Source organism: Aspergillus ruber (genome assembly GCF_000600275.1).
Source record: "Aspergillus ruber CBS 135680 unplaced genomic scaffold scaffold00007, whole genome shotgun sequence".
Lineage (NCBI taxonomy): Eukaryota > Fungi > Ascomycota > Eurotiomycetes > Eurotiales > Aspergillaceae > Aspergillus > Aspergillus ruber.
In genome coordinates, this window is record NW_024467303.1 from 143,829 (window position 1) to 169,615 (window position 25,787).

At 50.7% G+C, this 25,787-nt stretch overlaps 6 protein-coding genes across 6 annotated transcripts; 3 read left to right on the top strand and 3 right to left on the bottom strand.

The window, feature by feature from the left end:
* Window positions 1–425: 425 nt before the first annotated feature.
* sec16 (COPII coat assembly protein SEC16) lies at window positions 426–6,285 on the top strand (the record flags this gene model as incomplete). The annotated part of the gene is made up of 2 exons (XM_040778805.1): window positions 426–5,640; window positions 5,693–6,285. The coding sequence occupies 2 exons, from the start codon at window positions 426–428 to the stop codon at window positions 6,283–6,285; spliced, it is 5,808 nt and encodes a 1,935-aa protein (XP_040640410.1).
* A 372-nt stretch (window positions 6,286–6,657) lies between these two features.
* Window positions 6,658–9,817, bottom strand: EURHEDRAFT_513987 (putative hexokinase; the record flags this gene model as incomplete). Its single annotated transcript, XM_040786226.1, has 8 exons — window positions 6,658–6,684; window positions 6,736–6,812; window positions 6,867–7,689; window positions 7,773–7,891; window positions 8,223–9,054; window positions 9,103–9,513; window positions 9,582–9,607; window positions 9,664–9,817. 8 exons carry the CDS (start codon window positions 9,815–9,817, stop codon window positions 6,658–6,660), a joined length of 2,469 nt encoding a protein of 822 aa, XP_040640411.1.
* Window positions 9,818–10,872: 1,055 nt separating this feature from the next.
* EURHEDRAFT_452349 (GAS2 domain protein) lies at window positions 10,873–14,610 on the top strand (the record flags this gene model as incomplete). Its single annotated transcript, XM_040784022.1, has 1 exon — window positions 10,873–14,610. The coding sequence occupies one exon, from the start codon at window positions 10,873–10,875 to the stop codon at window positions 14,608–14,610; it is 3,738 nt and encodes a 1,245-aa protein (XP_040640412.1).
* A 6,025-nt stretch (window positions 14,611–20,635) lies between these two features.
* Window positions 20,636–23,091, bottom strand: EURHEDRAFT_452402 (tetratricopeptide repeat protein; the record flags this gene model as incomplete). Its single annotated transcript, XM_040784030.1, has 3 exons — window positions 20,636–21,339; window positions 21,412–22,929; window positions 22,974–23,091. 3 exons carry the CDS (start codon window positions 23,089–23,091, stop codon window positions 20,636–20,638), a joined length of 2,340 nt encoding a protein of 779 aa, XP_040640413.1.
* Window positions 23,092–23,402: 311 nt separating this feature from the next.
* Window positions 23,403–24,046, top strand: EURHEDRAFT_336734 (uncharacterized protein). Its single transcript, XM_040778384.1, has 4 exons — window positions 23,403–23,448; window positions 23,573–23,695; window positions 23,764–23,825; window positions 23,900–24,046. Exons 2-4 carry the CDS (start codon window positions 23,590–23,592, stop codon window positions 23,993–23,995), a joined length of 264 nt encoding a protein of 87 aa, XP_040640414.1. The 5' UTR covers window positions 23,403–23,448; window positions 23,573–23,589; the 3' UTR covers window positions 23,996–24,046.
* Window positions 24,047–24,093: 47 nt separating this feature from the next.
* EURHEDRAFT_451849 (uncharacterized protein) lies at window positions 24,094–24,487 on the bottom strand (the record flags this gene model as incomplete). Its single annotated transcript, XM_040783980.1, has 2 exons — window positions 24,094–24,284; window positions 24,343–24,487. Coding segments are annotated over 2 exons (336 nt in total), but the record flags the coding sequence as incomplete, so codon positions are not given.
* Window positions 24,488–25,787: the final 1,300 nt, after the last annotated feature.

Consider the following 25,787-nt stretch of genomic DNA (forward strand, 5'->3'; position numbering starts at 1 on the left):
AATAATACGCCTACATTCTGCATTTTCGCCATGTTTTTCGGTATTCAAATCGGCATCCTGAAGCACGTGATACCGCTCAAAAAGGGATAGGTGTCACTTTCCGCCGGAAATGCGGTAAATCCGACCCGATGACGGCGCATCATCCACTGGCCATGAGGCTCGCCGCAGCGGGTTCCGGCGTCAACGTCTGCACTACTCGACAGCTCAGGAACGCTGCCCCTCATGACTCCTGACTTCTCTTGTTTTCTGTGATGCATTTGTTTACTTGCGATCTTTAACGTCGTCGTGATTTTGGCGTGTTTGTGGTTTCAAAAGTTGTTTTCCGCCATCATTGGCCCTAGGCTGCCCGAGCGTTCCTCGGAGACGTGCTAGGTTTGCCTGTTGTTTTTCTTCTTTTTTAATAGCACAGGAAGATATCACAGATCATGGCATCTTCAGACGAGACATCTTCATGGAATCCGGCGATGCTACCAGAACATCATGAAACTCCGGCGGCGACTGATTCGCGTTATTTAACAACGGACCTGAGTGTTGACACGACCGAACCCGTTCCTCCGCCCGTTTCCTCCGAACCAGTCGATGATGACATTGCGTTTCTCGAAGGTGGTGCTGTAGAAGAACCCAGCGCTCCAACTGATGTACAACAACAACATGCGTCGGTGGACGGAATTGAATCGAGCCGCGCTTTGGAAGCTGAAGTTGCCTCGGGGCCTAACAAATCGCCAGAAGAAACCGTATCCGGTGAGACAACGACCTCAGTAACCGGTGCTGATAACGAGGAGACAACTCAGGCTGTTGCGGAAACCCTGGCTAAGGAAGACGGCAAGGATCTTTTCAATGAGCCCGAACAACACGTTGAATCAGATCCATTCTCGCTTCCCATGTCCGCGGATCAAACACAGTCTTATGAAAGCCATGTCAGCGTACCGCAAGCCTTGGATTTTGCAAACCACGAGCCAGTGGCTACCAATGGTGAAGTGAACGACGCTGCTGGTAACTTCTGGGACAATGTTGAAGACGACGGCGGGGACGATTTCTTCGATCAGCTGAAGACGCAAACAAAGCCTATCTATATGCCACCTGAGCCTGATACTAGATTCGAAGAGGGCGTTCCCTTGTTGTCTCCTCAATCGCCCGCTTTTGAGACTCCAGCTTTTGAGCCTCCAACTGAGACCCGAGCTGAGCCCCCGGCCGAGATTCCGGCCGAACCGACAACTGAACCGATTGTGGAAGCCACGACTCAATCGACAGCTGAGTCAATCGCGGGACCGACGGCCGAGCCGACAACAACAGCTGAGAATCAGATTGACAAGATATTCGATGGCGATGAGGATGAAGGGGAAGACTTCTTCAGTCAGGTTCAGAAGCCGGAACCAAAGCAGGAAGCTCCACCGCATCTTACGCGTAAGAGCACCTCGGAGGTGATGGATACTGTTGGCGAACCCTTGGATTCCCCCGTCGATGAGGCTACACAGCAGTTTAACGAGATGTTGTTGGCGCCAGCATCGGACAACCAAGTGAAGAAGGCTCCTTCGGAGGAGGACCTGGCTGCTAGATGGCAGGCTGAACTTTCAGATAACGAGGAACCTTTGGAGGAGGATCTTGCTGCGCGATGGGAAGCAGCATTGGATGATGACGACGATGATCTCCTTATGGATGAGGCAGCTGGGAATTCGACCACTGGCCAGGAACAGAATCTCCCGAACGTCAACGGAGCGAACAAATACGCTCCTCAAACAGGCTTTAATGAGCCACAGGCCTTTGAAGCCCCGAGCGTGCCATCAACCACTTCATACACACCTCATCAACCATCGACGTCGGACCTACTCCAGGGTGTTGCTCCACCCAACCCGCCTCCTGCTTCCTCATATTTTGCACCACAGCCGCGGCCAAAGCCTGAAGCAAACAGAGCAGAGAGCTTTGCAGAGCGCTCGAAGCAGGGCTACAAGTCTCCCTATGATCTTCCTGAAGGTTTGGCGCGTCCTCGGAGGCCTGCTAAGCCGGTGATCACTGCTGGCCCTGTCGCTGCTCCTGGTCCTATCGTTCCCCCAACAAGCGTCCCGCTAGCTGGGAGCATGCCGCCGCCCCCTCCCAGGGCCAGCAGTATACCACCTCCAATGGGTGCCTCTCCGCCACCAGGAGCAACTGTTTCTGCCCCGAAGAACTTTTTCGAAGAGCTTCCCATGCCTCCGCCGCGGCCTAAATCTCGACCTGCGAGTTCAGGAAGGTACACACCTAACCCTAGCGTGGCGGCGGCGCCCATTCCGACTGCAAGTTATCCACCACCTCCTCCACCAGCGAACCCTTATTCCAGCATCCCTCCTAATCCCAGTGCAGCGACGACCGCTCCGGCTGCTGTTTCCCACCCACCACCACCGTTGGCTAATCCTTACGCTAATATTCCTGCTGGCCCCGGCGCGACGACTGCTCCAGCTGGAATCTTGCACCAACCACCCCCACCGACGAACCCTTATGCCAACATCCGTCCCAATCAACCGCCGAGTGAACCTGAGGAACAACCGCAGCTTCAGGCACAGCCACCGCTGGAGTCTCCTGAGCGATTGGAGCCTTACATGAACATGCTGGCCCCGACTCCTCCAGCTCCTCCCAGCGTTTCGTCAAGGTATTCTCCCAAGCCACCTGGTTTACAGACGGGAACGAAGCCCTCGCCCTCGCCAAGATACTCACCTGCTCCGCCACCGGCTTCTGGCCCTGCACGCAATAATCGCTACTCTGTGCCACCGACCAATGGTCCTGCACCTGGATTGTCTCTTCCATTCCAACCGCGCACGTCAAGTCCTTTGGCTTATCACGAGAAAGTTTCATACCAACCGGAACAGCCTGCAAGACGGCCGTCTCTGGAGCCATCGGCGAGCCTTTCTCCACCCAATCGTTTCCAGCCACGACCAAGTCTCGAACAGAGTCCTCCCCGTATTTCCGAGCCATCAGGCGATATAGTCAAACCTGAGGTTGCGCAGGCCGAACCGCAAAATGCGACTTCGCCAACGAATCAGCAGCAATTGTCCCCGCCTAGGAACATGTATGCTCCGCCGTCATATGTCAATGATTTTGCGAGTCGCTTGCCACCCATGAGTACCGAGCCTCCGCCGCCATCATTCCCAGTGATAGAGACACCGGATGCAGGCGAGTCTCAGTTCGTTCCTCCTCGCAGGTCTCAAACACAATCTCCTAGCCAGCAATTGTCAGGCCCCAAGTTGTCAGTGCCTTCCATCGACCCTCTTCAGCGACCTGCCTCTGTGCACGGATCTGGATCTCCAACGAAAGCTGTTAGTCCCTATGCACCTGCTCAAGTATCAGCCACTAGTCGTATTACTTCTGAGCCCCTCAATTTTATTCCACCCAGCGATGGACAAGAGCTTGACCCCCTTCAGCGGTGGAAGGGAGCACCAATTGTCACATTTGGTTTCGGTGGTTCAGTCACGTCGTGTTTCCCGAAGCACATTCCCCGTTACAGCGCTGGACAAGCTGCGCCTATGATTAAGTCCTGTCCAGGTGAGTTGAAGGTATTCCAGCTCAATGACTGGATATCGCCAGCGGAAGGCATTGTGGCGCATCCAGGACCGCTCAAGAGCAAGTCGAAGAAGAAGGATGTTTTGAACTGGCTGTCGAGCAAAATCGCAGCGTTTGAGAACGAAGGACTTCCGGAGGGTGACGGACTGCAACTAGATTCGCATAAGCGGCACGAGGAGAAAATCCTTTTATGGAAGATCATTAGGATACTGGTGGAGAAAGATGGCCTCTTGGATGGTTCGCCAGACATCCAGAAGTCGCTGCGCGACGTCATCTTCCCACAACTCCAGAATGCTGAAGCCGAACAGACATATGGAAACGGTTATACGGCTCAAAACAACTTCCCACCGCTGAACGCACTATCACAACCTGATGCAATTGATTCGCGGTCGATAGACACACTTCGAGACAACCTCATTCTCGGGGAACGCGAAAAAGCGGTGTGGGGTGCAGTGGATAATCGACTATGGGGCCATGCTATGATCATTGCGTCCACTATGGAGAAGTCTGTGTGGAAACAAGTCGTGCAGGAATTCGTTAGGAGAGAAGTAAGGTCTGCCACAAGCAATACCGAATCGCTCGCTGCGGCCTATGAGATCTTTGCTGGAAACTTCGAGGAGTGTGTCGACGAACTCGTCCCGCCGTCAGCCAGAGCTGGCTTGCAGATGATCAGCACGGTTGATGGACAGGGGTCATCAAAGAGCGCCCTGGATGGCTTGGATAGCTGGAAAGACACTCTGGGCATGGTGATAAGCAACCGCAGTCCTGACGACTACCAGGCATTGATTTCTCTTGGCCGACTACTGCTGAGCTACGGACGTGTGGAGGCTGCGCATATATGCATGATCTTCTCGCGTGCTGCGGTATTCAGCGGTCCTGATGACCCGCAGGCAAGCATTGTCCTTCTGGGAGCTGATCATCAGCATTTCCCATATTCCTTTGTGCATGATGAAGATGCTATTCTCCTCACGGAAGTCTACGAGTTTGCAACATCCATTCTTGCGACTGCACCTCAGCCCCCCTTGCCGCATTTGATGGGCTTTAAGCTTCACTATGCTTGGACACTCGCAGATCGCGGCCGCAAATCGGAAGCTCAGCAGTACTGCGATGCGATTGCAGGTGTTTTGAAGGCAAGCACAAAGCCTTCTGGCTATTATCACCCGCACTTATTTTCTTCCATGGATGATTTGTCCTCTGTCTTGAGACAGACGACTAGCGATGGAGGCTCTTGGATCTCGAGACCAAGCATGGAGAAGGTGTCTGGGTCGATGTGGGCCAGGTTCAACAGCTTTGTTTCGGGAGAGGATAGCGATGCAATATCCACTGGCTCTGGAAAGGCCGCTGATGCGGACGTGGGTCCTTTTGCCAGGGTCCATGGAACGCCTACCGTCAGCCGTTCGCCTTCCATGTCGGACTTGTACGGCGGGTACCCTGCACCTGCAACCGGGGCACAACCCATACCTGGAAATCCCGCCTCGCGGTACCACCCCACTAGCCAGTATGCGCCAAACTCGTCGCCCGAGCAGTTCCGTGGAAGGTCGTCTATGGATTCCCAGAGGTCCTCTGGTGGTTTAGGATTCTCATTCGGACGCCGTGGTTCCCAGGAGCCTGCTACACCGACCGAGAACAATTATCATCCCGGAGGATCATCTTTCAGCTCCCCTCTGGCTGGTTACCAGTCCACTCCGCCACAGACATCTTACATGCCTCTTGCTCCTGTCGAGGAAGACCTGCCTTCGCAACCACAGCCAGCTCAGCCGGTCATGCAGTCGACAGCGGTGAATGGATCGCCATACCAGCCCTCTATGTATACTCCTGACACCTATACACATCCATTTGGGGACCAGGGGGTGCCAAGCCAGCCAAAGTCAGAGAGCTATGGCTTTATGCCGCCCACCACTGGTTACGGTCCTCCCGTGGACGAAGCCGGCCCAACATCCGCACCTCAATACCAGGAAGAATTTGTCGAAGAGGAGAGACCTAAGAAGTCGATGATGGATGACGACGATGACGACGTTGCAGCCCGCTCGGCTGCTCTGGCAAAGGCTGAGAGGGAGAAGCAGGACCAGGAAGCGAATGAGGCATTCAGGAGAGCAGCGGAAGAAGATGGTAAGCCTCTTTCCTGTTTTGATGATCTGAATAATTTGCTAACTACTTACAGCCAAGAAAGCTGCACCGCCGAAGAAAGGATGGTTCGGAGGATGGTTCGGCGGAGGCTCCAAGAAAGAAGAGGGCAATAACCCCAACAAACCCATCCGCGCGAAACTTGGAGAACAGAGCTCCTTCTACTACGACACCGAGCTCAAGAAATGGGTCAACAAAAAAGACCCCAACTCCGCAACCCCCTCCGCAGCCACACCACCACCCCCCAGAGCCGGCCCTGCCAGCAGGACTGGCAGCACAGCTAGCCTTCCTCCAGCAGCCACACCCCCGATGGTCAGCGCAGCAAGCCGACCGTCATCGTCTGCAGGCGCATTCGCACCATCACCGATGTCTGGACCACCGATGCCTGGAAGCCCAGCGCCGCCGTCCGGATTCGATGCGCCCCCTCCGTTGCCCCGATCTGTGTCTACGGGTGCTGCAGCGCCAACACCACCTGGAAGCTCTGGGGGTTTGCCACCACCGCCTAGACCTTCGACTTCTTTGAGTAATGCCAGCTCGATTGATGATTTGTTGGGTGCGCCTACGGCGCGCAAGGGACCTGCTGGGAAGGGGAAGAAGAAGGGGCGGTATGTTGATGTGATGGCCCAGTAGTTGTATACTTGACCCATTTTTCTTTTTCTTCGTTGCAGTGTCGTGCATACCTGTCACAGACGGGCTTTGTTTTGTTTAATTGCTTTACCGCATATGTTGATACTCGCTGCATTGCCACCCTGTCTATTCTTATGAGTTTTGGAGACGACTTTCACCCTCATGTTACTTCTTCCCCTTCTGCGCTGCCTCAGCACATCCAGGCATTGTTGTTACTATGACTTGTTTCTGCTTGATTTGCCCTGTTTTATCACTACTTAATAATTGTTTCTGTAATTCGCTTCGCTACGTCCTTTGCTTATGGGACCATGCTATGATAATGCAATCATGTACATTGTGCCGTGTCATAATAAAATAATGCTGTTCTCAACCGGATTAGGTGGAATATGAATTGATGTAATACTTCACGTTATGTTAGTAGATATCGAATGAATTGGTATGTGGGAGACTTACAGTTAAACACGAATCCTCCCCATTCCAACTCTCCGGTAAATAGACATACAGCACCAGTGCCGTCTCGTTAATAAAACCTGCCTACGTTAGCCTCGCCCTAACCAAACCAACCCATTTAGGGGTAGACATACAAGCAACAACCTTCGGACTCAACCTCCCAACACTCAATACCCTCCCCCAATCCCTCCCATCAATTCGCACCTTAGCCCACCCCTCCTCACCAAGTCTCCTCATCCGCTCACTAGGCAACTCATGCATCTCGCCCTGCGATAACTGAGCCGGATCAAGCGCGGGATTCACAAGATCTGTCCAGACGCTGGAGATACGGAGGGAGTCGCTTGCGATGGCGAGTTTTAGGGAGCCGTGCATGTTTGCGGAGAGTTCGAGTTTGGGACTTGCTGTGGTGCTATTGGGAGCTGTTGTTGTTGGGCTAGCGGAGGAGGGGTGGAATTGGGTCAGATTTGTTGTGGTGGTGGAAGTGGTAGAGGGTGTTTTGGTGTCGATGGTGGCTAATTTTGTGAAGCGCTCTGAGATACTCTTCAAGTGTATCAGGCTGGGTAAGATGATGTGGACGTCTGGATCGCGGCACCGCGGTTCATGCAGCCCTTCAACGGCCGATTCATGTAGAACCTTTACCGGCACCTCCTGCGAAATGACAGTCTCTCGCTCCCTAGGCCCCGTCCCTCCCCCTGCTCTCTCAAACCCCTCATCAGGAAACAAACCCTCATCCTCTTCATTCCCAGCACCAATAGCATTGGATCCCGTCGTCCAACTCGACGATATAATCGTCAACGCAAGCAACGGAACATTCCCCTTCTTCGTAAGCCGTATCTGCGCAGAATTCGCACCGTTCGCGGACCGTAGTGCGCGGTGTAGTGCTCCGATGGGCACTTCGAGGTTTATGACGCCGGAGTTGGATTCGAGGGTGTAGGTAGTTGGTTCGAAGATGCAATCCTGTCTTTGTTAGTCGCTGGATCTGGACTGCGTTTGTTTCCTGGGGAAGATGGTGAGAGAGGGAAGGACAGGGGAGGACGTACGACTGGTAACTGGGCCCAGACTTGTGTTCCTTGGTCGGGAATGATGGTGAAGCGAACGATGGAGTCTTCCAGGCGCAGCCAGCAGACTTTACCGAGGGAGGTTAAGGAGGCTGTTAATTCTGTGGTTGTTAGCTGTGTTCTGTACTGGTAGTGGTTGTAGAAGGAAGATCACTGGCAACTAGACAAGGCAGACATACTGGTAAAGGTTTGTATGTTGTTTAGTTGTGTTTTGAAGCGCATTTTTATTCTTTATTAGGATTATTGGGTGTTCTATCTGGATATCGCTGTCGCGTTGAGTGATGTCTGTCGCGTCATTATCGATAGCGGTGGAGAATTGATAAAGATTCGGAACCAGAACTATGACAAGAGCCATGAAAACATGACAGTCTACTTTTCTATTGTTCTATTCTCTTTTTTTACATGTCTATGCTTCACGTTACCAAGTAGCACCAGTCGGTACCTCCGGCTGAGCCTCCCCCATAGCCAACGCCGCAATCAACGCCGCCCCAACCCCCGACCCATCCTCCGAGACATCAAAACTAATCGGATCCTGAATATCATCCGGCCAATCCATGATATCCCGCATCGCCTGCGCAACTCTCAGCCGGAACCGCGTGTAATAGTTAAACGTGGCCCCGTCGACGCCAACCACACCTGTTTTGATATTCCTTTTCTTACAGATCGCCGCGATCCCGCAGGCGTATAGACGGGCGGAGCGTGTCCCGACGACTTCCACGAGGAAGCGGGTGATTCGGCGTTCGGGAACTTTGGATTCGATGCCCAGGCGTTCTTTGAGGAGGCTTTGCACGCCCTCGCGGAGATGTGAGTTGTCTTCTTCTACGTTGGAGAGGAAAGATGCTTCTAGAATGTGAGGCGTGTTGAGCTTGGAGGTGTCTTGGTCCTTGAAGAGACCGTGCATATTGTGGAGTTCTAGGAGGACTCGACGGACAATCTCGCCGAGGTACCGGCCTGCTACCATCTTTTCGTACAATTGCTGGCCCTGGCGTGGAGAACACACGTCGATGTCCTTATCAAAGCGCGTGCGGCGTAGGACCTTGCAGGAGTTGTCGAACGCACCGCATTCGGTGTTGATTGCGATTTTGCTATTTGGGGATAGGCCTGCGTGTTTGAGCTTGGGGACTGCGCTGCATACTTCCATGTAGGCTGAGTTGCAGCCTGTGCTGAAGATGCTGCCAATGCAAACACTGGGGTCGCGGTAGGCGGTTGCGATCAGGGTTCCTGTTGTGTCGTTGACTAGCGCTACGATTTCAACGGGTACTTGCTAAGATAATGAGTCTTGCAATTCATGATTGCGTACAGACAAACAAACCTTCTTGCTCATTGACGCCGCCAGCTGCGCGACGATGTCATTGCCCTCCGCTCCTGGACAATTATAGTCCTTGGTCCATCGTTGGAGGATGCCCTCTTTGATGGATGTTTGCAAAACGGGATATGAAAAGGTGAATGCCAACGGCAGCTTTTCACCTGGCGGCCACTCACTGTGATGCTCTTCATGAAACAAATGCACACATTCCGCGATAAAATCCCACAGCTCTATCACCGGCGCTGACCGCAAGTTCCCGGGCAGTTTGTATTTCCGCTGCGTGGCTGCAAAATCACCCTTTGCCGCAGACAAACTAACCTTGCAAACGCGGAGGTTTGTGCCGCCGAGGTCGAGGGTTAGGAATTTCCCTCGTTCATGGCCGGTTGGGAAGTCGGTTACCCAGGTGATATTCATAGGCTAGTTGGTTAGATGGGTCCAAACAGATTTCCTTGTATGCAAACGGAGTGGAGTGGGTGGATACTAACAATATCGCCGCCTTCCTCCGTCAGACCTGTTGTTGTTTGCTGGTGTTAGTAAGGCATCTTGGATGGTGTATTATTGGCGAACCTCGTTCAAGTTCTTTGACAAAGTGGTCGGTAACGTGCTTCAGGTGGTCTTTGTCGGTGCCGAATTCATCGCGGAGTTCGCTGAGCTTGGGCAGCAGGTCTTCGGGGACCTCGGCTGGGAGACTTGGGGGGTATGGGAACCTTTGAAATTGCATTGTGTACGAGTAGACGAGTGGTTGTATTCAATGGCTTACAGAGACCTGTGAGTACACCGTATAGATCTAGTCCGTATACCTCTCGATACCCGGTTGTCAACATGGCGTCATGTAGAGACCAGACCAGATCATAATGACTTGCATGGAATAACAGTCCGTTGGCATTGAAATGTCCAACTTCATCTTCATCTTCTTGCGCTGTCAAAAGCGTCCGTATCTTTCCGTCCGATCCGTGTGCCAGGCTGTACAAGTATGCATTGGGCTGCCGGGCAGCACGAAGTACGGAATAAGCATGACCTGTACTCTGTAGCACCACGCCTCACCAGATAAGCAGCCAGTCCTAGCTGGGTGCATGATTATGTCTCTGCTGTCTATGTTTCAACCTGTCTAAGTGTACATACTTGTAGGGACACTCCGTGGCCAAGGCGTGTGTATACTGACAGCCCTCACCGCCCACCAGGTCAGCGCATCCACGTCTACTGCAGCTGCAGCACCATCTTTAGTTCAAGCAATCAGAGTCGTTCACTTTTCAGCCCAGCTCCAGTCATTCTTTTTACCTGCATTATTTCGTTCCTTTTCGCCTTCCTGCCCCTCTTTTTTCCTCTTTCTCTTTCTATTCTCTCCTTCGTTGCCTCGCCTTGCCTCGCGGCTTCAGCCAGGAGAGGACTCCTTTTCTCTATATCCGCTACAGTACTGTACGGGCAGCTTTACTTTAATTTTTGCTTCACTTTTATCTCTTCTTATTCTCCTAATATCCTATATTCCGCTCCCTCCTCGCGTCAGATCTCTGATCTCATATACTTCCGTTGTCCCAACTGTCTCTCCACTCCTTAACCGCATCTCTCCCTTAAACAATCCTCACGCGACAACGCGTCTCAGCATGCCCGTTCTTCTGCAGTACGATTCTATCCTCGATACTGTCACTCCTGCTCGACCTCCATCATCTCGATCCGGTCCAATTGATCGATTTCTGTGATACCCAATACATCGATACACCGACCCCCGACTAAACAATTCTCCTGAGCTCTTTTCGGGGAAAGAGCTCCTCTTTCGCCATGGCGTTCAATTCTCCTAGCCTTGGAAACCCTCCTTTGCCTTTTCGTCCTTCTCATCCGAGCAAATCTTCCTCTGACAACTCGTCGCGTGCCTCAATCCGTCCGGTGCCGGCTTATGAACTCGATCCTCTTCTCCGAACCCTCTCCCCTGAAGCCACCCTGCAAGCCCTCTCCTCCACCGATGCCGTGCCTAACAATGAGAAAGCCGCTCATGATGCGCTCTCCCAAAGCATTTCGCAAGTCTCCCCGGCAGACCGCGCGCTGGGAATTCGCGCGGCGATCGCCGCAAAAAACCTAACCCTGTGGTATAAGGAAGTCCAATCGTGGGAATGGCCAAAACGAGCCGATGCACATCAGGGTAAAGCGTTCATTCCTCCCTCCCCGTCGACTGTCACAGATTCAGGTGTAGAATACCTCGGAAGTCTCCCGTCTGCCGTCGTCGAACAACATGGAGCCCGCATCGAGGAGATTCGTGATGCAATGGATAACCTGGGAGTGGAGGAGTTGAAGGAACATGTCCTCAATGCCCACATTCCATCGCGGTCTCGGCCTTCGTCATCCGGTAGCACCATGTCCATCCCACCTCCCCTCAGTTATGTACAACTCAGCGACTTCACCGCCGTTATCACCGCCACTATCCTACGCGCCCTGCCCACCCTGTCGCGTCTCAACACCTTGCTTTCGACCTGGGATGTGCGGCTGTTGGTCCTTCGTCAAATTCCCAGTCTCCTCTTGAGCTTGCGCCTCACCAAAGACACATTGGACGACGCGTTTCGCGCTCTCAAGTCGCGCGATACGCCCACCGAACATGATCCTCTCTATTCCCGATCGAATTTTCATGGAAAACAGGCGGAGCTGGGTGCAGCCGTGGCTGCAGCGGGTCGAAGAATGGATAACGTTCTAGATGCCCTTGAAGGACGCGAAGATTCGTTGCCAGAAAACTGGATTGATGATCTCGAGACTATCGAGTCAGAGTTCAGCACGTGGGTTGTGGAAGCTGAGAAGCGCTCAGCTGAGAATGAATGGTCGCGCGCCAATGCAGACCATCCCTGTCAACAATCCGACGATGCCCCTCGTGTTTCAGAACCAGTCGTCACCACATCCGATTCGGCGCGACGCAACGCACGTTCCTTCCCCATGGAGACAATCGCTGAAGAAGAAACCACGTCCGTGGCGCCATCTGTCAACGAAACTCTAGATAAGCCGGAGCCTGAATCGCAAGCAGATCCTACGTCCATCCCAAAAATAACAGAGCGACTTGCGACCCCGATTGAGCATGACGCGACGCCTGTTCCTCAGCCTGTTCGTGAAGAACCTACTTCCTCATTTTCCGAGTTACAAAAGCAAATAACTCCGTCGCCCGAAATTGCGCAACCGGAACGACCGCGAACTGCGATTGATTCACCACAGCTTTCTCCAAAATCGCCTCCCGCTCGTGACACACAATTCGATAAATCTATCCCTCCATTCTTCCTCGAAGCCCCTCTGCCTCGCGAACTCGAGCAGGCTCCGGACACACGAGCGAACATTGCTAGTGGTATAACACAAGAGTCTATACCAGACAGCCAGACTCTTACTGGAGAGCCTGTTTCGGTCCAGGCCGAGCCTGCCAATGATCCGCCCAGCAAGACTGTTCCTGAGCCACTTCCTGTCGCTATCGAAGATAAACCCGCGGCTCTGTCAAGTGCTGTGGCCGCTGATGATGCTCCAGTTTCTGTTTCTGCCTCCCTCCGGGAACAGCCACCTCCTGCCGTCAAACCCTCACTGGAACCCCTACCGTGCTCGTTGCCCGAAATGGCAAAGGAAGCCACACTTCAGCCAAACTCATCTGAAGAAGACGGTCCTTCACCTCCTAAACAGCATCTGGAAAGCCCGATCAAACTTGGCCGGCAAGCAGGTGATAAGAATGGCAAGACTCGTCAGCGTGTCACATCGGATGCTTCCATGGGTTCTCTCTCCTCTTTTCCGTCTCTCATGTCAAGCCCAGATTTCCAAGAACCGCATGCTGAGTCGTCAAACGCAACCCCTCTGTTCCTCGACACCCCGCCGCACTTCCAGGACGTCTTCGGCCAGCCTGGCGTTGCATCTTCCAATAATGACCATACCTTGCGAGAAGACAGCCTACGTCGCTTCGATCAGAAAGTTTCGCCACGACCGCAGCATAACCGCGCAGTTAGTCTACCGCTTCAGCGATTCATCAACGAACGATTGGATATGAACTACGAGAATGGGGCTGGCATGGAGGACAGCCCTAGCATGGGTAGAAGGCCATCTGTTGCCTCCCATCCAGAGCAGCAGGAGCCCACGAATCGTGATGGTGCTTCGACACCTACCGCTCGTTTCCGACAACTTGCATACCGCTCGGAGACGCCCCGTGACACGAAGACGAGGCCCACGCCGATCCGCTCAAAGACTGATGGTCCAGTCTCTGGGCCTCGGAGTTCCCCTAGGAAGGTACCTCTGAGAACCTCTGCCCAACGATCGCTTAACGCACAGCCTTCCGCCCGCTTCGCTACTGCTCGTCTTAGCAAGGAGCTCAATAACAATGGGAGCCGTGAGAGCCTCACAAGCCGTGGAAGACCAGGGTCGAAGTCCCAGTCAAGAGCGCAGACTCCGGCAGACCTGGCTCCTCGTAAGACCAATTCTGGATCGTCCACTCCGTTGTCGAAGAAGAAGGATTATCTGGACGAGAAGATCAGTACCATTTTAGATACTCTTCCCGCCCGCATCCAACTGCTGTCTGAAGCGCAGGATGACGATGATACATTTTCTGTGACTTCTGCGGCACCGGTACCAACGAGGGGAAGATACCGGTCATCATCCTCGGCATCGCTCTACGGCGCGCCTGCCCCATCTTTGACACTCACTCCTGCGCATACTCGTCGAAGACAATCTTTTGCACGCGGACCGGAGGAAAGTTCTGTCAAGCTTTACCATCTGCATAAGAATGGAAAGTCAAAGCCTACAAAACTCTTTGTCCGCTCTGTGGGAGAGAGTGGCGAGCGCGTGATGGTACGAGTTGGAGGTGGATGGGCAGATCTCGGCGAATACCTGAGAGAATATGCCATCCATCATGGGCGACGACATGTTTCTGAAACTCCTCGCGTTGAAGTTCAGGGGCTTAAGTCTCATGAATCCACTCCTGGAAACAACATGCTCACGCCAGCTCCAAGTAACGGCCGGAGAACGCCATCGCGCCCTAGGTCTGTTATCAGCAACCGACCTACCTCATCGCTGGCTGTCCGCAAAACCCGGCGGGCGTCCAACGTGTCCGATGCGACGGATTTCCGAGCTGCCAGCTTTGGCGAACCCACTAATCCGTCACACTCACCAATGTCTACTCGACGACACTCTGTGTCTTCGAACAATTCAGTTGGCACGATCTCCTTTGCAAGTGAGGCCCACTATGGCTCGTCCGCCCACTCACCCGCAACCACCATCGCCGCTGGCAGCTCCCGTTCAACTCCACTGGGTCTTGCTGGACCCAAGCCACGATCCCGTCAGAAATCAATGAGCCCGGAGAGTGAAGCATGGGTCGAAGATGTTCTGGGCCAAGCGCGACGGAGCTCTTTGAGGCCTAAGGGCATGCCCCCTACAGACAGGGAGACAACACCCGATGTGCCGCCTGTCCCAGCTTTGCCAAAGGTTCGCAGTGTTAGCGACATGGGCTCTGCTGGTAACAGCAGACGAGTCATGCTCCGGGGACTTGACAGTCGTCGGAATTCTAGACAGGGATAACCTGTGTCCTTTTTTAATCTTTCTGCTTGAGTTTTTGTGTGATTTTGTTTTCTGTAACTGGATCGGCGTTTTTCATATGGGTGTTTGTCAGGTTCACGGCCGATAAAAGTATTTGATATGGCATGGCATGACATGGCATGAGCGAGCACGGCGGACTGATTTCTTTCTTTTTTTCTCTCTTCTGATCAACAGCATTATTTCCAGCGAGCATTGCAGCATCGCATTGCATCAGCATCGGCATTCCTTCTCTTCTATTTTTCGGAGCTTCTTTTACAATTTTTGCATTGGGTTTTCGGACCCTTGGATGGCATTTTGGTTTTGTTCTTTTCATTGTTGTGTTTAATGTTGTGTTTGATTACAGTTAGGTAGACAGGTAGATACCCTCGATTTGGCTTGTTTGTGACTTCCAATATGGATCATCATTCCATACTCTTTCTCTTTCCTCCGTAAATCCGGAGTTAAATAGTGATGGGTGAATGTACTTGGAGCAGTTTTTACAACGTTGGCTATCAGCACCGCCATACTTGGAACGGAATGGAACATTTGGTGACCTGACCTGAGCTTCTCAGTATAAGCAACGATATGGACAGCTATTCTATACGGCTAACGTATGTACCGGCAATCAATGGACGCCAGCTTGCAGCACCGCCCAGATCACCACTTCCCAACCACGTAACCTTCATATCATTACTATCCTTAACAAAAATATGGCTATCAACAATTCAAACATGATTTATCACACCCCCATTATTCCCCCAGGCTGCCAAACAACACTCTTTTCCTCCTTCACAGACACGAAAGCCCGATTACGTTATTCCCTCAGCGCAGCCTGCCACAAATACTCCATGGGATACCTGTCGGCGTGAAATTGTCGGGCCTCAAAGAATCGATGCATAACCTGCTGCACTCGCACGCGAAAATAGCCTTTATGTCCAAATTTCTGCTTAGGTTAGGGTGTGTAATCCGGATCAACGGCCTATATCCATTTATCGTCCATTTATCGTCCATCTAGGGATTATCCAGCACGGAGGATAGCGAGCCATTATCAATGTAGATGATGTTTCGTTGGACGTTTTCCAACAAGCCTAAGGCTTTGAGGGTTTCGTTGTCTGGGTTTAGCCAGTGATTTTTTCTTTGGTGGTGAGGCGCGGAGGGTCTGGAAGTATTTCCACAGTAAATGGCCAGTCGTTCTTCGATGCTCTTGTCCCGTTCTAGGTCTACATCAAGTTTCTCAAGTATCGAACGAAGTATTAACCCATCGAGATCTCAACCCGTGGGCACGTTTTGAATGGTATTACCGCCAGATATCCATCCATCATGTTTTTCCTTCCGTTCGATGCCTGCGCAATCAGGTGCTTGATAAACCACGTACCCCCAGGGTCTTCTCAGTCCCACACCATCTTCTTCTTCCCAGACTTTATAAACCCAGGAGTGAGCACGAGCCAAGTTCCACTGGGCATCTTGTATTCGTTGTGCTCATTTTCACTTTCACGACGGATGAGTCCATCTTCTGCTTTTCGGTTGCGATATGTTCGGAAAGGATGCACGGATGCGATCTAGTTGATCTAGTGCGTTGGAATAGATTTTTTTTTTTATTGGTATCTCAGGAATTGGTGGTTAAGGGTCTGGGATGGTGGAGTTAATCCAGAATCTGTTGGTGAGAAGGTCTAGTTCTTGTGTTGGTGTTGTTAGGTTTGCTGGTGAGGTGACTGCAATATTGAGAAGCTCATCTCCGCTCGATGACGACGAGGCAACAATATTCTGTTGTCCAGTTTTGGGCCCAGGAGGTTAAGGGTTTGGCGTTGTTTGGTGTCAGTTAGGGATGGGGATGAGGTGAAGTGGTTTAGGGTTGGGAGTGTTCGAGGGATAACAGGGCAGTTGTTAGGGCGGACGGTTCGTTTGCGGTTGTGGATTACGCATGTGAAGACTGGGGTGAAGAAGTCCGTTTTGTGTTAGTTCTTGTAGGGCTCGCCGATGGGTTGTATTGGGAGTTCGAATAATGAATGCCTCCTATGTCATGTGACATCTTTGTTTCGATCTTTATAAAAGGAGTCTGGACTTTCACTTTGCACTCATTTTCTGCGGCGGTTTACTTTTGTCGAACTCTTCAACCTCCATGCTATTCTTATGTGATATTTTATAGGTGGGTTATCGCCTATATAGAAGGTCGTCTCTACCAGACGAGAATAATCTTGTCCGCCCAGTTCCCAAGCCATTGTACGTTGCTATATGCTGGCAAACAAGGTCTTTCGAGTGAATCACACCATTCCTTCTGTTGCTATCGGTGAATTATAATGAGAGATTTTCGAAATGAGGTCTACAAATCCTGGCGGAGGACAATGAGATCAAGAATGGGAAGTTGTCAGTGTACCTTTCATACATCAGGCACGAAATCCCAATCCTATTCCAAGACACACCAACTCCTTTCAAATATAACGAAAATATCTTCCAGCCGAACCCTTTTATCGGGGTTGGAAGCCCCAATGACCAGTGAATGTCAAGTGTAACGCAGAGTGCCTGGCAAACCAGGCTCAAATTTCCTGTGGAATATGCCGCAGTAAGTTTGTCTTGCTTATTTCTGCTTCCTGCTCTAATATCATTACTTAGCCTTAACCTGCTCCTACCATACTCATAGTTACCTGGCGCACCGGGACAAGCAGTAGAGAGCAAGGAGCAAGAAGATATTCGAGTCTGTCATAGGGATGGATGCTCCTGAAATTGTCGATGGAGATCATCGACCAAGATTAATTGTATCTCGCAAAGTGTTGTGTACTTTGACTGGAGTTTCCTCGACTGATTTTCGTGTGTTTACTGAGATAATTATATTAGTATGCCGCACCAGCCAGTTCTACCCTACATCAGAGTGTTTTATCCACGATGGCCTGGGATTGAATTTCAAAGAAATTAAAAGGCTGGCAAACAAGCTGCTTGGATCCTCAATTTTTTAGGGGATATAAAGAGTCAATATCGACAAATTCGACGCAGGACACCGCATGAAATCGTTGTTCATCCCCCATCAATTGGGGGTTTGCATGGAACGGTATTTCCTGTTTTATCTCGGCCTGCTCCTTGAATTAGGCTAATATTTTCAACAACAGACTGCTCAATCATAAAACCCGGAATATAAAAGGTATATACAGCGCAATAAGTATATACAATCCCTAATGCATATGAACTTCTACATGAAGAGTCACCGCACGAGGGACGGTCGTATGAATTCCACATCAATAAACGGAGCAGGTGGCAATCAAGTTACAACGATGAGAATCTGTTTCTATGGGCAGTGATCATATGGGACACAATATCTATGGCTAGAGGGAATGACGGACTGCGAAAACGCACATTCGCCTTCCATTTCATACTTGTCTTGGAACTAGGGCAACCTGTTAAATTCTTTGCCCATGTTTAAGGACCGAGATTCAGCTTACGTCGAGCGAGCTGCCCGATTTTGTTGCGTGCCGTCGACATGTTCCAGCCCTAAATAAAATCCAGCAGGCACGGCTGGCTTTTCTATGCTAATGCTTGATCATGAAGGATTCCCTTTCTCCCAATTTTGTGGAAGAAGAATTCCACCGGCGGCTTGCCTTCCTGGTCTGGTTTTACTTGTTGTGTCTGGATATATCCACTATTCGATACATGGACCAGAATTACCACTGCCCTATTTTAATTGGGCCTATCCCGTTCATCAACTCCTGATTTTACCATTCTGATCCTCCGCAGAGAGAATCTGCAAATTCCCTTTGATCAGGAACACAAACAACCAAGACAGGGCCAATTAAAACGAGTACTCAACATTAGTGACAAATTCGCACCGTTGAATAATTTCCTAAAAACCAACCGGATTGGAGGGTTCAACCTACTAGCAACACTGATTAAAGAGCCTCTACCGCAAGAAGACGAAGTTGGCATCTGGGCACGTCAGACACTTCAAGGGCTGCACGGTTACTTGCCCTGTCCGATACCAAGTTCTAGGGCCAATGTATGCAAGCAGAGGATTTACACTGAATTAGACACAATAAATCAGTCAATCCTCATCAAGAAAATGGACGACGCATGAGGGGATAGTGTCGCGGTGGTATGGTATGTCGTCATATCATACCATGACGCTGAAATGTATTGAAGATCCTTGTTAACCGTAGGGTTAAGAGGTTCAGAATAGCTACCAGAATGAGCATCACGCGATGCAAGCTGCGCATATAAGCGCTAGTTCCAAGCAGTTTGCTACGGGGAGGAATTTCGAAAATGCTTGCCTAAAATGCGGAATTAGTTGCTTGCGGTCAATACAATTAGCTATGTCATCCCAGGTTTTGAGCACCTGCTCAATATTTAGATGGAAAGAGGCGAGCAAGCGAGGGTGTTTGCGCTGCATTCTCTGAATTCCTTTTTGCACAAGCAGGTAACCTCAATGTCTTACCTGCTCCCTACTCTCGCAAGGACTCAATGGGCCTGTACAGAACAGCTTTGCAGAAAATTAAAAGCCCTGCCTAGAGGTATCGATGGTCTAATTTTGTACAGTAAGTGCAGAATGAGTAGATGCACCACAGTCGCAAAAATGCCCCGTCATATTTATGAGGTCTGAGAATATATTAAACGCCACAGACCGGATTGCTGCCGCAATAATGGGTCATGCCAGACGCTTAGAACCACGATGCTTGCATCGATTCGGTTTAGGTGCCGTCAACGGATTTTCTCCACGACTGCTGTGACAAAGTCGGAAGGCATGAATGGGGATTTTCAATTTGATATTACCATCCCATGAACAATTATCTTTATTTTTCTGGCCAAGGGTTCTAAAGGAGCAATATTACTTTGTGTGCGGGTTTTAATAACTGCACACGTTAAGTTTCTGGTCTCCTTGGACGTCGGCCTCCAGTAGGCTATGTTGCTCGTCACGACGTTCCCATGTTGGAACTACTTTTTAAAGCTCACGACAAACCCCACAAAGCAATATTCAAGAAAGCTTCGAGTGCACACATGCTAATCGAGATAATTAGAACCATAACACGCAGATGCGGCAGCAATCATAATACATGCATTAATACATCGCTGGAGCTAATTCCCATGATCACATGCATACCTGTCTATTTCTGGCAACAAACAACATGCGCTAATCACAGAAACAAGATTAGCAGTTCATATGGGCAGTGGTGGCTCCGTGTCGATGGTATTATATTGTCGATTACTGTTCCTCGACTGCAGTAGATCGTGACCACGGCACTCAAGGCTCAGAACGAGGAAAAGAAAAAACATCCAACTGGGCCTCCGAAAGTGACAAAAACTAGGTATCCCAAACTGGTGCTGTTTACGCGAGTTTGCGTTTTTCTGAAGGCTAGGAATACTTTCAGTCGCTGGAGTATGGCAGGCAGTGAGGTGCAGCTATCTGCGCTCCAAAATTTTGAATGGCAGACAGACTGGGTGTCAGGAAGTTACTCGTAATTTGTCGATTGCAGATCTACTTTCCATGGTTTTTGATTGTATTCTTTGTGAACTATCCTGAAGTGCACTACCTTACTATTAAGAGCACATGTTGTCGAAGATCGTTGAGTATTAAGCAGCTTAGGATGACCGAGGCCGATTCATTCATCAAGCTGTGCATTGATTGCACTTCTGTCAGAAGAGAGAGAGCCTAACAAATATAACGAGCTTGTTTTGATTCAATATATGCGAATCGATACACTATTTGCCGTTTTTCCTTATTCTGGATTTCTCGGCGTTGGCATCGGTCGATTTGTTCGAGGGTTTAGTATTGTTCTGTTCAACATCTCATTTTGCGTTTTCAAGTCTTCATCACACAACGCTGATAGCAACGTTCAGAAAAGGTTCCATCCATATAAACATTATATATATTCCAAAATAAACAATATCAACTATACAATACATAATAAGTAATAATAACACATATTAGACCTCCTGTATCTATTTCCAAGCCTCACCCCCAACTTTCCCCCTGTTCCCTTTTCTTTCCACTCTCCATTCCGAATCAAAGGAAAAAGAAAGACAGAAAAAAAAAAAAAATAAAAAAACCCTACTTCCACTCCCACTCAATAACATACATAAACGCCTCCCCAAGATATCCCGTCAGCAACAGTCCTTGCGCATACTCAATAAGCTCCATACTCGGCACATCCAGCGAGCGAAAACGGTCCCCGGCGCCGCTGCCGCCGGACCGTACATGCACGCGTTTGTCGATTATTGATTTGAGCATTTCTTTGCCGGGGGTGACGAGGAGGTAGCGGGATTGGGTGCTTGTGGTTGTATTTGTGTTGGAGGGGGTAGTGGTGGGAAGGTCGGTGCGTGGGTTGAAAGAGATGCAGTCTTGGGTTGTGGGTGTTAACCAGTTGAGGTGGTTATGTTCGTGTTCTTCTTGGTCTTGTTCTGTTGGTGCGGTTATAGATGTAGGCGCAGGAACCCCATCAACCATAGCAAACTTAACATCCGAATCCATACTAAACAGAATAATCGTATTGACCTCGGGCCTAAACCTCATCCTGAACGTCGTAAAGTTCCTCGGATCAAGATAAAACGTGTAACTATTTAACACGTTTATGTCCGCTGGGTCAGAGCAACGGATTTTAAGCAGTGCTTGGTCCTGGGCTGCGGGTGGGCAGCGAGGTTTCACGGCGAGGGACTTGGATTCGCGAAGGGAAACGGAGGGGATGCACGAGGGGATGTGGGCTTCAATGGCGGCGGTGTGGCAGTGGTCGCTGCAGAAGCGGGTTATTTTGCAGGCTGCATTTGTTAGTCCGGAATTATCAGGAAGAAATGGGTAGGTAGGGTTAGAGTGTGGGGGAGAGGGCTTACAATTGCAGAGAACAGGTGTTGGCGTGTTGCAGTTCCTGCACGGACCGGGCTGGTTCAAGCCCCATTCTCTCCGTTCAGCAGCGAGGATTTCTCGTCGACGGTTGAGTTCTGTGATTCTCTTCTCGGCGTAGCCAATTCTCTTCCGCGAGTGGTGGTCTTCAGGTGTTTTTCGCGCCATGTTCACTAGCTGCTTGTACGCATGGATAGCCTTTTCGATAGAATCGAGATGTTCGCGCGAAACGCACAGTGCACTGAGTGCATCGAATGTTTCCGGTGCTTCCGGTCCCTTGACATCTAAAAAATCGTCGACAAGTTTTTCAAAGATATCCGATGCGTCGCGGTTAAGCCCTGCGTCCATGTACGACCGGCCCAGGCGGTGGATGACCTTGAGGGACTCGGGGTCTCGCGAGCGACGGTACTGCTCGAGAATATCTTTGATATCAGCCGGGAAATCAAAGTTATCCGAGCTCTGCAGGTATCGAATAACAGCGTCACGAGTCTCCGGGTTATTTAATCCGTAGAAAGTCTTGCAGTGGGGAATCGTACGGCCGGATATCGTGCGAGATTCCTTGTCGAGGCCGAGTTTCTGGTACAAGTGGGAGAGCTTGTTCATGGCATTTAGCGTGGTTCCGTTTTGGATGCCAAAGACTGTGTCCAGAGCGGGAACTGCTTTTTCGAGTAGCATGAGGGCGGATTCTAGGTCGCCGAGGAGCACTTTGAGAGAGGCAAGGTCTTGCATGCTGTTTAGGGTTTCGGGGGCGTTGTGGCCAAGTGCTTTCAGGCGGCCTGCGAAGGAACGTTCATAGAGTGCTGCGGCTTCGGTTGCGTAGCCGTCTTTTTCACAGAGGGTGCCTAGGTCATGTAGGACTTCGAAGTTCTTTGGGTGGTCCCGGCCCAGGGCCCGCTTATACAGCCCTAATGACTCGAGATAGCAGGCTTCTGATTCCGCGGGCATATTGAGTCCCCGGTACGCTTGACCAAGTCCATGCAGCAATGCGGCTCGAACGAGCTTGTCGACGTCCAACCCCGGCGTATCCTGCAACATCCTCAACGCATCATGATATTCCACAACCGCAGCGCGCAGATTCCCCTGCTTAAATGCCGACTCTCCTCTTACCCGACAAGAAACCGTCTTCGACCACGTCGTCGTCGCAGCCAATTCATCCTTCAACTGCAGAAAGAGCTGCGCAACCTCATCCATCTGCAGAATCCGCTGACGACCCGAGGCATCGTGGACGATCACCGCTCCCGCGCCTGAAAGATACTGCATGTGCACGAACGCGTTCTGGCTGTCGCGCAGTAGGCCGACGTACTCTGCTTCTGGGATTGCGAGGGCGTTGAGGTCTTCTTTTGATTGGAGGGCTTGGCGCGCTTGTTCGGTTTCGAACATTGTGGAGCGGGGGGTGCTTTTGCCGCTGGAGAGTTTGGAGTCGCGGGAGATGAAGGAGAAGCGGACGGTGTTGACTCGTTTCATTAGTTTTTTGCTGCGGTTGGAGGCGGACTTTGCGCGTGATAGGCCTGCGTTGTTAGTAAACGATTGTCTTTGGGGAGGGAGTGCATACCTTTTGTCTTTCGGCCAAAGAGTCTCTGGAAGAGTGAGTGTCTCTTGGGTTCCTTGTTCAGCGAAGAGTCTTGCGACTCATTCTCATCCAAGAGATCACCCCGTGAGTCGACAGACATGTCTCTGCGAGAGTCCTGCTCCTCGCAAAGAGTCAAATGCTTTTTGTCGATGGGCGGTACACCGTCAGGTGCTGCATGCGTTTTAGTTTGATTTCTGCACAACCTGTCATGAAGGGGGAGCATACCACTCATAGTCATACCACCCAACGGACCACCAATATGGTCATCCATCGGCTGGAACACCCCGTTTGGCGCATGGACTGAAACTGTCAGCCACCTCCAAAGGTAATCCCAGGACAAGTCTCACCTCTCTCCAGATCATACAACCCCGCAAAACTAATAGCAACAAGCTCATCCTCCTCCTGCTCCAGCTCTACCAACGTCAGCAATCGCCCAAACAACCGTCAGGAGCTCAAGGTGAGCATACTCCTAGTAGCCCACGAATCACGAATCTTCCTCGCCTTCTTCGAAAAGAACAGTTCTCCAGTCCCGCTAGGGGTCATCGACAACGGAACCTTGGATCGGCTCACGCTCCGTGAAGTGATATTTCTAGGCGTGATGCTGGGGGCTCTGCTGGGGCTTCTGGCGGGTGTCAGGTCCATTGAAATTTCTCGGAAACTGCCGCTGTCTCGCGGGTCGTTGAGGATGGGTTCATATCTGATCGGTTAGCTAGGCTGTTTGTTGGGCAGATTGGATGGTGAGACTAACGAGATATTGCACTTTTCTCCGCAGTTTTTGCATGCCACAGATGTTGTTCCTGTCTTGTCAGCAGATACCTTTGTATGTGCCATGTGGTGAAGACTCACTCTTGAACCTATCCACCCTCTCCGTCTCATCGATAGCAAAAGCCCGCTCACACTTTCCGCAGAAGAAGCGTAGTGGTCGACAGTCAAACGCAACTAGTCGTTTTTCCATGCGATATCCTTTTGTGATCAACCTATTTCAATCAGCATCAACCATATAACCACAACCGCAAGATAGACATACCGATCCCTGGTCATCACATAAACAGCCACCGCACTCCCGGGACAATACCTCGTCAGGTAATGCTGCTCCAACTCTTCACTGTCCAATCATCAGCTCCGTCACTCTCTTAACCAGCAGAGGGACATACGCAGATGAAAAAACAGCCTCGCAATCCGGACACTTCACCTCCACCGTCCCAAGCATAAACCCATCATCATCTCGAAATGGCGGAAAAAGGCGCAGTGCCTCTTGGAAGTTCTCAATCCCCGGCTCTTCGTCTAACACATCTGCTTTTTTCAGCACTCCACCACATCAAATCTGGACATAGATATGGATATAAAATACCATTCACAGACCTCCCCGCTAACGATAATAACACCTCCGACGCGCGAAGAATCCGAGTCCGTCCTTGGGCTTTGTTGGAAGTTCCATCCACGGAGCTGCTGAGGGTGATTTCTTTCTCGAAGTCTTGTTGCGTGGATGTTTGGAGGCGGGTGTCTCTGGTCTTGTCAGCGGCCGGAGTCCAATTGGGTGACAGGTTGGAAGAGGGTAGTGACTTACTGCAAAGAAACCCTCCTAGAACTCTGACCCATGCCAAAATAATCCATTCTGACACTTGTCTGCCTGTCCGTCTGTCTGTCAACCGAAGGGATGAATGGGTGAGTGAACAACAACAACAACCGCATCAATCAATCAGTTATTCAAACAAGAAAAAAGAAGAAAACGAAAACGATGCCAAAAAAATCTAAGCAGCAAAACAAAAGCAACAGCGAGAAAGGAAACGAACGACCGACGGATGAGGCATCGTTTTCAATCTGCATGAAGCTGGCATACATACTTGGGGGGTTTCAAGGAGGGCGGATCTGGACTACTGTCTCTGTGAGAGGGTCACCCCTCGCATGGATTCTTTCTTGTTGGCACAGAGTGATACATGGAGGATATGGTATGGAGTGCAGTGCAGATGGCGGTTGAGGGGATGTATGGGGTCCAAGAGAAGAGAATGCGATGCATCAGATGCACCCATCCCCGTCCGTATGGCGCATCGCACCCGCTCATTGTCCCAAACTGATAAATGATAGAACAAGTGATATATGCTCCCTGGCAGGAGAGATCGAATAAAGCTAGAAAATCGAAGATCTCCCTTGCATTTATCTGTCAGATTGAGAGATCTGCAGATGTGTACTTGTACGGACGCTATGCGAGTACAATCCTTTTGTTGCCGTACGGTGGTGATCATGATGGCATACATCACATACGAGGCAATAATTGGATTATAGTACAATGCTTTATATACTATTATTCGAGAAGTCTGGCTGCCATGTATGAATCATGGACTACTGGCTGGACTGGATTTGTCAGTATAGTGCTCCGTGCTCCGTACAAGTACTTTGTTAGGATTTGTAGAACCCGGTGTAGATCCTTGCGAACCTGTCTATCCTATGTGTATGGAGTAGTGTATGCTGCTGAAACCCAGCATATGACATGAAGCAACTATTGAAGATAGCATACTTCAGGAGTGTCATTATTCAATATTCCTCACCGCACCTGCCAAAAACCGCTGCAGGTAGCTGTATTGCACCTTATCTGTACCTGTCTACATACTTGTCTTGTCTCGTCTGGGCAACTACGCAGGACATATGACAGATGATAATTTGGAATTAACTGATAATACACGGTCTAGGGAAGAAAGACGTGCGCTCGTAACACCATGAGAGAATGCATGCATCGCTGAAAAGAGAAAGCAAGGACGATTTTAACCAGAACACCATATCCATCCATATCCATATCCA